The sequence below is a fragment of the Sprattus sprattus genome, assembly GCF_963457725.1.
Source record: "Sprattus sprattus genome assembly, chromosome: 12".
In the NCBI taxonomy this organism is placed as follows: domain Eukaryota; kingdom Metazoa; phylum Chordata; class Actinopteri; order Clupeiformes; family Clupeidae; genus Sprattus; species Sprattus sprattus.
The window spans coordinates 14,325,502-14,338,323 of record NC_137910.1 but is presented as its reverse complement, the minus strand read 5'-3'; the positions used below and the strand labels follow the sequence as shown (position 1 = coordinate 14,338,323).

The following is a 12,822-nucleotide window of genomic DNA, read 5'->3' as shown; positions in this document are numbered from 1 at the left end:
AATATATATGTGATTTATTACATTTGATGTAATAACAAAATGTGAACTTCCAACAAACTTAACATTATTATTTATTACGTTTGTGGAAAACAAGTTATTTAGTCTGTGGCAACAAGTATTACATTTGTGGGATCATAATCTTTAAAAAGTGCAGGTTTGTATTACATTTGTGGTTTATAACATTTGTGGGTGTAACTCTTCTAACAATAGTAGTGCATACCTCTTGATAGATGGCACCATTGCATTTTATGTTGGGAATATGTACTTTATCTGACCTTAGGGTATGCGTCCATAACCATTATCTTATCCAATGCAAATGTAGTCTCCATCACTGTATACTACTCATAGTAACTGTTAAAGAGTAAAATACTCTATTAAGTTTTACTATTATACTACTCTAGTATGTCACATCTGTTGTCTACCTGTACGGTTCGTATTAAGCTAGAATAAGCCTTGTAGCAAAAATATCAATCAAGGCAAATTGTGGTTACACATTTAACATTATGATACAAACATGAGTTCTGCACATCCTTCAGCAAACTCCTTGATGTACTAAAAAGGTTAAAGAAAGCAACTTAAGGCAGGAGTTCTTTAATTTCTGCTACACTTCCAGGTGGAAGACACGTGGTCTGAAAAGTATTAATACTTTTCTATGATTCACCTATGCTTTAACTATGATCTGCCGTAGCAAAGTTTGTGTTCCTCCCTGCATTCCTGATAGCTTAATATGAAAACCACTATTTCACTTATGCACTATCTTTGTGATATCTCCATCTGTGAGCATAATGGTTAGGACAAGGTCAGTTAAAGTGAATGCCACAGCGCTTGATGAGTTATTTCTTAAAGTGCCACCTATTTCAAATTGCCTCTGCACTCATAATCACTATAAAGGTCTTGTGATGTTTTAAAGTGTCCCTGCAAATGATGGTTTCATATCCATCCTTCCAGTACCGCAGACGCAGTAATGTATAAAGTAGTAGGCAGTTTAAAAAAAGTTTAAAATCATATCAGTTAGCCTACTTTTACATTTCTTGCATACAGTTTTGAAAGTGAGCCATTTATTCTGTGCTAAGTTAATTAATGAAGATAAATGGACCACATTCTCCTCCAAGTGAGAGGCCATTGGGACACAAGGGATTATTAAGGCTATGGAGACAAGACAGCAGGAAATATTTCCCTTTCCTCCAACCACTGATTGCAAGGATGGGTTTTATAAATGGGACAACTGGAAATACACATGCTAAGTTTTAACTACAAAATAAACGTGCTGTTACTTCTCTTCTTGCTCAATGATTAGCTTAACGAATGGCACTACCCTTCCATTCCAGAGTATGATAAACTATCTAACTTTTAAAGAAGGGTGTTCTTGGAACCACCAAACTATTCAATGATATCTCTATAATTTCGTCACCAGCTAAAGTAAGTTGCAAGCTTCAGCTGACACACCCACCACCGCTGCTGAAGTTGAAATACCAACTCATTCAAATCGATCATACTTACAGGGAAACTGTCGTATTGGGAAGAAAACTGGGCTGCAAAGTGTCAAGCAAGTCTGCGTCGTTACACACGACTTTGACGCGGACGTTTTGCCTGCTCAGCTCTTTCGACCTTTCCGAAGTGCAATGACAGCTGTCAATAATCAGGTCTGGGCAGTTCCTGTTGGTTGATACACTCCTCCACAATCCCAAAACGACACAAAGTAACGTGAGGAGTTTCATCATTTGGGAAATTTCTACAAATTTCTACAAGTACAAGTTGTTAAGGCATTCATTCCCTTAACAAGGAATCGATTGAGGTCATGTCATAGCGTGTGTGCATAGGTGATAGGACACGTTGACTGCGCTGGAGTCACCTGTCCCCGTTCTCTTTAGAAAGTGTCGTAGCGTCTGAATGGAAAGCCACTCCACTCCTGAATGGAAAAGTATTATAACATCATCACATTTGTTCGATAGCTTCTGAATCGACGAGTGCTATACTTGTGCACTTCCACAGGCATGGTTAGAGGTAGACGTAAAGTGACAACTTTCAAAAGTTAATCCAGCTATCCTACGATATCCCGCGATTTCTTTCCCGTGCATGGCATAACGGTCTGTTCCGATTTCAGGCTGTCCAGCCTCTAGCTTGACTTCGTCAATCTCTTGAGATCCTCTGCATATTTTCCATTGCGTAAAAAAGTTACATAGCGCGTCCGTACAGTATCACAACTATCAACAGGTTGTTCCTTGCTCGTGCATTCCCACTCATTGGGAACCCGGCGAAGTCCCTCCTTCCTGGGGGGACAAACTGAAAGAACCTTGGTGTTTTTATTGGCTCAGAGTTCACCACATGACTGAATGCTGCTTAATTTTCCAAATGAGGCATATAGGACTTGACAAATTGCTAATGGAATTACTCAGAGCGCTGAAATTCTATAGCTATGTGGCTGGTATTTCCCCTTGTATTTTAAAGCATATGTAATGTTGTAATTTCAAATTCTGTGAACATGAAAGCTATAGCATTGACAAAATAACTTAACCACTATCAGTAAATTGCGAGAAATGTGATAGACTAGCCCTTTACTTTAGCAAGGATGTGGTAAGAAAAAAAATAAAGTATGCAATAGACCTACTTAAATCTTTAAGTATGTATGGCATACCTCTGATGTTCTTGTCTGTTATTGTTATTGTAAATCTGAATTGGTTTCCACTTACGTAATATACAAATACAGATTTCCTCAATGTAGAGATATTTTTTTAATTCTGTAGCAAAGCAACAAAACAAGTTAACTTGCTGAAATCCAAACTCCATGTCTAATCATGGAGCACCAGGTCTTGATGATGGCAAGCTAGTTTAAAAGAATGTGACTCAGGCAGAGATCTCAGGTACTGTATAGGCTAGTCCTGTGCCCCATGCTAAAATTGAAACCTCAGGTTTTGACAGACTTTTTATATTGTGGCAGACATGCCTTGTTGCGTTGAGATGACAAAGCCCTCATTTTCTGTGCCTATTTGGTTTCTAGGTTACAAGCTTGATCCCATGCTGAGCGAGACTGGAAGTAATTGCGCTCCTATTGTATTCATGAGAGATACATGCCTCTATTTTAGCTTTTATACAAATTGAAGCTAAATGAACTCAAGTGAAATCTCTTGGCAACCATTACTTCATGATAGGAGAGGAGCACAGGATGGGAGAGGTGAAATTGGTATTGGTACTTGGGTCCGCCTGAGTTTAGCTGTGGACATGGCAGTTGAATGCATGACATGGCCCATTAACAGGACAGGGAGCAGGCTTGCCTTCTGTTGTCTGCATGCAGCTATTGAGTGTTGAGATGGAACGCTAACGCATTAGCTCCACAAACAATGGCCATCACCCTGTCCCCACTATGGGGATGGATCCATTACGCTCGAGTGAGGTTTGACTTGTGTGGGAGAAGGGCGCTGGATACTCACTGCTCCGCCCAGAACTCTCAGGAGCTCAAGATGAAGAGGTGTTTCTTTCTTGCTTGCTTGCTTTCTCCCACTCCCATGCACTCTCTCTCTTTCTCCCACTCCCATGCACTCTCTCTCTCTTTCTCCCACTCCCATGCACTCTCTCTCTCTCTTTCTCCCACTCCCATGCACTCTCTCTCTTTCTCTCACTCCCATGCACTCGCTCTCTCCCTTTTCCTGTGGCCCTCTTTCTCCATCACTCTTTCTCTCTATTTTCTCTCTCTCTCTTTCTCCCTCCCTTGAGCACTCTTTCCATCTCTTTTCCTCAACATCCCGCTTTGTATCTCCTTCTCTATCTGTATCTTTTTATATATTTTCCTCTCTCTCTATTCCCCTCTCGCTTTCTATCTCCCTCTCTCTCTCTCTTTCTGTTTGAGGGAAGAGGAGGCTATACAGTTTAGCACAGGGACATCAATCACGCGCGCGGCAGCCTGTTGAATGTATGTGATTATCGTGGCTGTGTCTGTGTGTGTGTGTGTGTGTGTGTGTGTGTGTGTGTGTGTGTGTGTGTGTGTGTGTGTGTGTGTGTGTGTGTGTGTGTGTGTGTGTGTGTGTGTGTGTGTGTGAGATTATCGTGGCTGGGTCGGCGGTGGAAGACAGAAGCCCTAGCAGCTGCAGCGAGGCTAGGAGGCAGGGGTGAAGTGCTTCCCCTGAGCCCAGTGCCGCGCTGCTCACTCCCCACGCCAAATTCCTCTCTCATTACCCACCCTGTCCCACAGAGAGACGGTTAGCACCAAAGAGAGAGAGAGGTGGAGAGAGAGGGGGGGGGGGGAGAAGGGGAGGATGGGAATGAGAGAGTGAATGTGTGAAAGAAGACAAAAAAGATAGAACAGAGAGATAAGATAGAAAGAATGCGAAGGTCTTAATTTTCCTTGCTAACCTGCCTAAATCCTCTCGTCTCGTTAGCTGTTAACTTGATAGCTAAACCGTTCACACTTCATCCTCAAGAAAAGAAAGGTAGTCTTTTTATACTTTACATACTTTTCCATTCTGTGGGCAAATTCCTACATAATAAAAATGTAGCTACCTCCTTGAATAACCTCCTTACTCCCCATTGTTGCTCCCTTGCCTCCCCGTATGGATTGTTTACACAGATGTACTTTCACCTTGCTTTGGAAAGTTTGAGGGAATCTTCCCCCCATCTAGCCGGCCCCAGGGACAAGCAGGATAGAGCTGACATCATCATCATCATCATCCGAGGAGATAAATCTTTAATGGAATAGCGGCAGGAACTCGTTGGACGTGGGCCACGGGCCGCTAAAAAACAGGCTACTTGTGTCTCTCGTCTCTAATGGGAAGCAGAGAAATCACGAAAGGCCGTGGCCACTGCCTAAATATTTTTTTTTCCATGTGGCGAAGGGGGAGAGTTTCTTAAGTCGACGAGAAGAGCAATGTGATAAACAAAACAAAATGGACAGTGAAAGACTGCAACATGTCAGGCAGGGGGAAACTCGCACAAGTCTGTTGCCGTGGAGGAGTGACAAGCAATTAGTTATCGTGGGCTATTACTGTAAGACCATGAGAGGAGGACTCTTTCATTAGTGCATAATGGAACGACAAAGTTAATGGTTTCGAACCGTTTCGAATGCCGTCTCGATACGCTGCTCCTGTTTCCCCAGTCGCTCGTCTGACAGGCACGACGTGTGTTAGCACTCGTAGCTCTCCATTTTTCTGTCGTGACAAAGACAAATGAGCACGAGGTATGAGGCAATCATGATCCTCACTAAATATTTACAAGCACCTCTTCGAAGAGCAAATCGCTACCGCATCGGAGCGACAAAAGCTTAATTATAACTTCATGGGGTCTGATTGATTTGTTTTTCTTTCTTCCTGGCCAGGGACACACCACTGAGTTTCTCTGTCTAATCTTCCCCACACTATATTTATAGCCTCTGTCATGTGTGCAAGGGAAATTATCAGCAACTGAAATGGAAAAAAGGGGTCTGTTTGTGCACATGCCTGGCCAAATGAAATTGGGAACCATATCAGTGAAGAAAGGTCAGTATCATTCATCTCCCATTGCAATGAGCTTTGTAGTAGCACATTCTGCCTGGCACAACGACAAGTCTCCTTCAGGAAGACCCTACAATTAAAAAACCATCGGTTTGATATGCCCGCTGGCCAGAGCTTTTCGTTTTACCCGGAGTGGCCCCAGTTAACTTGGCAAGCATTCGAAAGCCAATGTTAGCTCATCTTATGTGTTCCATTGTTGTGGAAATTACCCTTGTGGGGCAGAATCTCTTCCAAATCATGGTCATTTCACATCACATCTTCAACATCATATCAACAAATGCAATAACATAAAAATATCAGAAATAAGCTCAGCATCAAGCCTATCCACTGAAGGCAGGCTGTACTGTATATATAGCTACTGTTATACATGGCTATTCTTAGACACGCCAACCTAGTGTGCCATGCCTTAAGGTGACACACACACACAGACAATTCCTGACAGGTAAATAGATGGCTAGATGGATATCAACACACACAGCTGTGTCTTCCCCCCGCTCACGACTCCTTACTCCAAGAATATCAGGAGTGACGTTGGGGATGTCAACAAGACTAAGATGAAACAAGGTGCTCAGAGCATCTATTGAATGTGTTAGATGCACAGCACAGATACTTTTGAAACAGCATCTCAGAATCTCGAGCGAGCCCCTATAAGGAAAGCTGTGCTTTGTGTTTTTAAAAATGAATGTCAAATCACTTCTACAGTGCACAATGGCAGGAGGAAGTGGAGGAAGTGACATCTATAAACAACTCTGCGATATTTCCCGATACTCTCAAGTACCAGGAAACCAACGAGACAGGCCTTCTAGAGAGGTCATAAAAGTCTCTAGCCTGGTGCAGCAGCTGTTTTGGCTTATCTCATTAAGGGTTTTGACAAAAGGGAGGGCCAGCGTGGTTTTAATCCGCGGTAGACTGCAGCCGTTTTTAACGTGCGATGATGTGAGCTGGCGGCGGCGGCGTGTGTCCGCAGTGTTCCGGTGACAGGGTGGACCCGGTGACAGGCCCGGCCACCAGGGCTCGCTGCCACGCTGAGGTTCTGGCTTGGAGAGGGACGTGGCAGCACACGGCACCCACTGCTTCCAAAAACAACCACGCAGACTCTCAGAGCACACCAGACCAGGCGGACAAAAAGGCCCCCAAGAAACAGGCCACCTTAACTGACTGACTAACACACTGCCACAGCCTTCCCTTTTTTCTTTTTAAAACGAAGCAAATGAAATTCAATTATTCTAATTCCTTTTTTTTTTAATTCCTTCTCCGCTTTATTGCGGCCCATTCGCTATGCTCCCACTCCTATTGTGAGCTCAGCCCGGCCAGACAAATGTATCTGGGGCCGCTGCTGCCGACATGTGCGACAGCACGGGCCCAGCGGAGTCATGTCGTGGGTGACTCCTGCCCTCTAAAGCATCCGAGTCCCCGGCAGCTAATCCGGGGCGCTGGAAGAAGGCGCCAAATGAATAGATGCTCCTTCCCCTGGGAGAGCTGCTTCCCATGGATAGAGACGAGCGTCTCGGGCCATCCTCTGCTTGTCCTCAGAGCTGCCAGTCCGTGTAATCCTTCTGTTCTTGCCTTTTGCTTTCTCGACTGTGAATGGGATGTAATGTTTGTACACGCACGGAGACACAATCAAAGCTGACGCACATATTCAGACGTAATTTTCGTGTATGCCCATCCAAACAAACACACAGTTGCATGTGCATACAGAGAGGCAAATAAGTAGCCACCCAACCCGTGCACAAAACCTTGTCAAAGAGTGTCATACATTCAATTATATGAATAGATGTACATTCAGTTTACCTATTAAATGCACCTGGAAGAATGTCATGAAGTGGTTTGAGTGCATGATGATTTTTTTCAGGCACTTCCTTAAATAATCTTCCACCTCTCTAGCGTGTAACTCTCCTCTGTGAACTAAGTGTGCGTGCTCTTTTTTCACTGCAGAGGAACTCAATATCGGTCTGATTAGAACTCCCATCCCTGAGATACCTTATGTGAACTGAAATTGCGTATTGTTCTTGTGTAGAGAAAGATTTTTATAAACCAATATTTTTCACACAGAGTATATCAGCAATGTTCATCCGTTTCGTTTTTCACAGTCGGAATAACTTGTGCCCTTGATGGTATAGTATGATTGCATGGCTGTGTGCAAAGAAAGGGCTCAGTTGTTGTGTGATGTAATAAATCCGTGATCCCCAAGGGTACAGAACAGAGCTGACCTTTAACCTCGTTTATAGCAGAACCGTGAGAGGGATCCTCTATTATTCATTGTCCCAGTGAATCTAGATGGCCAGCACTGATACGGTCCACTCGGCTTGGTGGGATAATTGGTAGCTGTTTCACAGGGGTGAAGCAGGTCTGCACAGAGACGAGATGACACGACGCATTCTCCAACGGCCAGAATTTTACGCTGCGTTATCCGAGACATTCGAGGGCGGAGGAGCGGACTCGGTGCCTTCATGCCAAGGCTATTAAAAGACTTCTGCCCTGGCATGTTCCTCTGATGTCTTCTTTAGTGGCTCAGCTCTCGGCAGCCTCCCCAACCCCTTCAGTGGATGTGTGCAAACGGACAAGGATTCAAGCTCCCCCCCCCCCCCCCCTCGCCGTCCAGGCTACACAAGGCCCTGGCGAGACCAGTGAAGAGGCTTCCTTTGTTCAGTCTTTAACTCCGCTCTTTTCCTGTCATCTCGTGAGCCTGTGTTTTATCTGTGGAAACCGGAGGATGGGGAATCTGGTGAGGAAGAGATGGAGGGGTGTTTGTAGGCATCTCTGGCGAGAGCGTGGAAACTGAGGGGAACCAGCGAGGCGTGTCCGTGATGACGCCGTTTACGGTACTCGCTCTCCTTGTCATCACGCACGACAGCCGTCATTTCTGTTTGGCTTTGTTTGTGTTTCCAGAGACTTGTGCTCTTTAATCCTGATGTGGTCCGCACACACGCACACACGCACAAACACACACAGACACACACAAACTCACTTTCTCTCTCTCTCTCACACACCCCCACACACACACACACACACCCACACTCACTTTCTCTCTCACACACACACCCACATCCACACACACACACTCACACATACACGCACACATACTCACTAACTCTCTCACACAAACACACACACACACACACACACACACACACTCACTCTCACACACACACACGCACACACGCACACACACACACACACACACACACACACACACACACACACAGCCTGCTCAACCCTCTCCAATCTGGCTGCTGCTGCTCCCCTCTGCTCCGGGGATTTTTGATTGGTCCAAAACCACGGCCCTGGCTCCTGTGGCGAGCGTCTCCACTGAATGTTCTGCTGCGTCACCACAGCAAAGGGCCGGATGGAAGCCACGAGGGCCCGGCCTTGGAGAGTGCTCTGGCGTTCTGATAAAGGGGCGGGAGGGGGTTGTACGTGACCCTGGGGAGTGAGGGGGTCACACACATGTTCCGAGTCCCAAACGAGGCCAAGAGGAGAGGCGCACACACACACAATGCCCGCGGTGAGAAGCGCCCGAGAAGGGCCACTAGAGCATCTGCTACTGGGATGGTGTGTCAAGACACACAAACACACAAGGGTGTGGAGCGAGGGAAGGAGGGAGGAGTGCTGTTTTCATTTTTTATTTCCAATTATTTTGTCTGTCTGTTTTCTCTCCCCCACACCCCTCACCGCCTGGCCCCAGTCCACCACAACCACCATGCGCCCATCCCCTTTCGCTCAAGCCCAGTTGATCTTCAACCGCACCAGGACCTACCCCACATGTCAGCCCCAGCCAAGCCAAGCAGGACAGCCGGAGGGCACGGGAGAGGAGGGCAAGGGGGCCTCCTCTCCCTCTGGGTCCTCCTTGCTGCTGCTACTCTCTGGTCCTGATCCACAGCTGCTTCAGTTGTTCCTCCTGCCCTGTGGAAGAGGCTTGAGGGCCTCCTCTCCCTCTGGGTCCTCCTCGCCGCAGCTGCTCCTCTCTGGTCCTGCTCCACGCTGGCTGCGGTTGTTCCTCCTGCCCTGTGGCAGAGGCTTGAGGTCCCAGCTGGGGTAACAGTGCGGTGAACCCTCCAACTGAGAGAGCTACACCCGCGGCTCAAATGTGTGTGTGTGTGTGTGTGTGTGTGAGAGAGAGAGTGAGTGAGAGAGTGTGTGTTTGTGAGTGTGTATGTATGTGTGTGTGCGTGTGTGTCTGTCTGTCTCTCTCACATGTGTGTACCCGTGTGTGTAAGTGTGTGTGCATTTTGGGAGTGTATACAGTATGGATGCATGCGTGTGTCTATATGTTTGTGAATGAGCATGCATTTGTCTATATATGTTGGGTAAATGGGCAATAGTATGCGGACACTTTCACTTCCAAGTGAATTCAGCTACATCTGTCACACCTGTCGCTAACAAGTTGATGAAATCAAGCACACCGATGTGTAATCTCCGCAGAGAGACATTGTCAATAAAAGGACCACTAAGACAAGCTCAGTAACCTTCAAGGTGTCACAGGCACAAGATGTTACCTTTCCAACATGTCAGTTTGTCAGATTTCTGCCCAGCTGCAGAGCCGCCCCATTCAGCGGCTAGTGCTGCTATTTTGAAATGGAGAAATGTGTAAGAGCAGCGGCAGCTCAGCCATGAAGTGGTAGGCCACACTGGCCCGCAGAAAGGCACCAGTGAGTCTTAAAAGCACAGAGAGCATAAAAATGGCTGGTCCTCAGTGGAAGCACTTCCCTCTGCCTATTACCCTGCCTCTGGTGGCAACCTTAGCATTAGCATTAGCATATTCATCAAGAACTTACATGTAATGTCGCAGGTTCCCACAGCCAAGCACTTGCACAGTGACGTTTAAGATCAACATACACAGTGGCAAGAGTCGTATGAGGCTCACTGACATCCGACTCGGGGGCCAGTTGGCACAGTTCTCTTGAGTCCCGAAGCTCTCTTCAGCATCTGGTAGATGAACATGGATAAACATGGTTAAGTGGATGCGAAGAGAACACTAAGCATATGCACACAGACTAAGCTCAATGCATGAGGGGAATTCTTAAAGCTGAAGCTCTGACCCAAATACAATAAAAATAGTCTTGCCATTAGAATGTGAAGCTAATAACTGAAACAGCAATTATTGCTCATCAGTGTCCAACCCTGCTGAGACAAACACTAAGAAACCTCCGGAAATGTACGTTTATGCTTATTTGGTTTGAAAACGATTAAAGCTTCAGTGTCTGGGGTAATATGGAGTTAAACATAAGACAATTATGATACATTGTCTTAATTTCTTCTTCTCAACAGTGGAATTCCTCTGGCTTCAAGGACAGCAGATGAAATAAAGAGTTCATCAAATTCAATGGCCTCCTGAATCCTCAAATCTGTATGATAAAAAGAACACCTATCCTCTGAATCTGTATGATAAAAATAACACCTATCCTCTGAAACTGTATGATAAAGAGAACACCTAACCTCTAAATCTGTATGATAAAAAGAACACCTAACCTCTAAATCTGTATAATAAAAATAACACCTATCCTCTGAATCTGTATGATAAAAAGAACACCTAACCTCTAAATCTGCCTCCGATGTTTACAGTCAGTGTTTGCTTATGTAGAAATGGTCAGTTTTTAACATAATAATTTGGTAGTAATGATTTAGGAGTATGAAAGGTTAAGTATTTGTAACAGTCGCACATGTAGTCTGCACATGTGTGGGCTACCGGAGTGGATCTGTGGTTAAGATGTCTCTGGAAGCCCAAGTACCACACAGTTAGCTTTGCTCTGCTGAGAAAGTCTGTGAACATGTGCGTGTCCTCCATGTGTGTGTGTGTGTGTGTGTGTGTGTGTGTGTGTGTGTGTGTGTGTGTGTGTGTGTGTGTGTGTGTGTGTGTGTGTGTGTGCGTGCGTGAGTGTGTTTTTCTTCTCCCTCCTGATACCCTGGTTTTATTGAGTCATGATTACGAGCTGGAGGCCGGTGACAGATACTGTCAGTTAGCTATCAGGCATACAAGGAGCCTACAGCTGAATCAACACAGACTACTCTGTTCTACACATACACACACACACACACCACACACACACACACACACATTTCAAATTCAAGTCCACAGGCCAATGAAACCTAAACATTTCCACCTCAGCCTAATTGCAAAGGAGCCTGTAATGGAGTCAGTGCTGCAGAAGAAATTAGCTGAGGAGCGGCACAGAGCAGAGAGCGAGAGACAGACAGACGAGAGGAGCGGCACAAAGCAGAGAGCGAGAGACAGACAGACGAGAGGAAATGTAAAAACATTCAGAGGCTGTGATGCAATGAGCACGCGGCTCTACTGCGGCCCAGGCGCATCAGTGAGAAACCTCTCTCCTCTCCTCTCCTCTCCTCTCTCTGTCTCAGCCTCAGTGTGTGTGTGTGTTTATGTGTGTGTGAGAGTGTGAGAGTGTAGATGGTGCCTGTTGTCTGCTTCACCTTCATCCTTTTCTACTCCCTCCCTCTCTCTCTCTCTCTCTCTCTCTATCTAGCAATCTATCTCTTCTTTCTTTTATCTTTCTTTTGTATCATGCAAGAATATATCTGCATTTCCATGCTGCATAGTAGGAGTTAAAAATACTGCAGTCTTCCTGTTCTCTCTCTCTCTCTCTGTCCCCCCTTTCTCTCTCTTTCCCTTTCTTTCGCCCCCTTTCCCTTCCCTCCCCTCGCCTTCAGTCCCTTTCCTCTCCCCCTCCTCTCATGAGCCTGGCGGGCGTCCAAGCAAAACGTTGACCCCGATTTCTGCAGACTCTGTGCTCCTGTGGGCCATGTCCAAAGCCATGGTGCCACTCGGACTGCAGGGGAGGAGAGAAAGAGCCTGTCAGGTGTTACTGGGCAAGACTGAGTCTGCAGTAAAAGGTTAAGAAACGAACAAGAAACAAGAGGCAAGAAACAGAGTGAAAGAAACAGAGATGGAGAGAGGGGGGAGAGAGAGAAAGCCAGAGAAAGGGAGGGAAAGTGGAATGGGAAAGTGGGAGGGAGAGAGTTTGGTACATTTGCTAAAAAGGTCGAGGGGAACGTGACATTGAACAAGGAATCAATGCTTGTTTCACTGAGGGCCCACTAGCGGTGCCTGTCCCAGGGCCCCCATAGGGCCATGTGCTGGATTGACTGCCATTGCAGGAGAAAGAATAACAAAACTCTCCAGAAAGCTCAAATGGGAGTTATATGACTGTGTCAGACCAAAGAAGCCATCCATTAATTAGCATGTCCCAGCATGAGTGTCATGAGGTCAGATCGCAAACATGAAAATTACTGCGCTGTTTTCTTTTGTAACATTGAAAAAGAGTAGGCTATTTTTCATATGGAAGTTGAAAGAAAGCCGTCATCAAAAAAGCCATTCCCTCAA

At 45.8% G+C, this 12,822-nt stretch overlaps 1 protein-coding gene across 1 annotated transcript in view; it reads right to left on the bottom strand.

Annotated features, from left to right (window-relative positions):
• adgra1b (adhesion G protein-coupled receptor A1b) overlaps positions 1-1,721 on the bottom strand; it is a gene marked incomplete at both ends in the record, with an annotated part of 126,362 nt that extends 124,641 nt beyond the window's left edge. The window contains one exon of the mRNA XM_080849495.1: positions 1,501-1,721. Within this exon, the coding sequence (XP_080705621.1) occupies positions 1,501-1,721 (221 nt within the window). The remainder of the gene's footprint in view (positions 1-1,500) is intronic.
• Between the last annotated feature and the right edge of the window lie 11,101 nt (positions 1,722-12,822).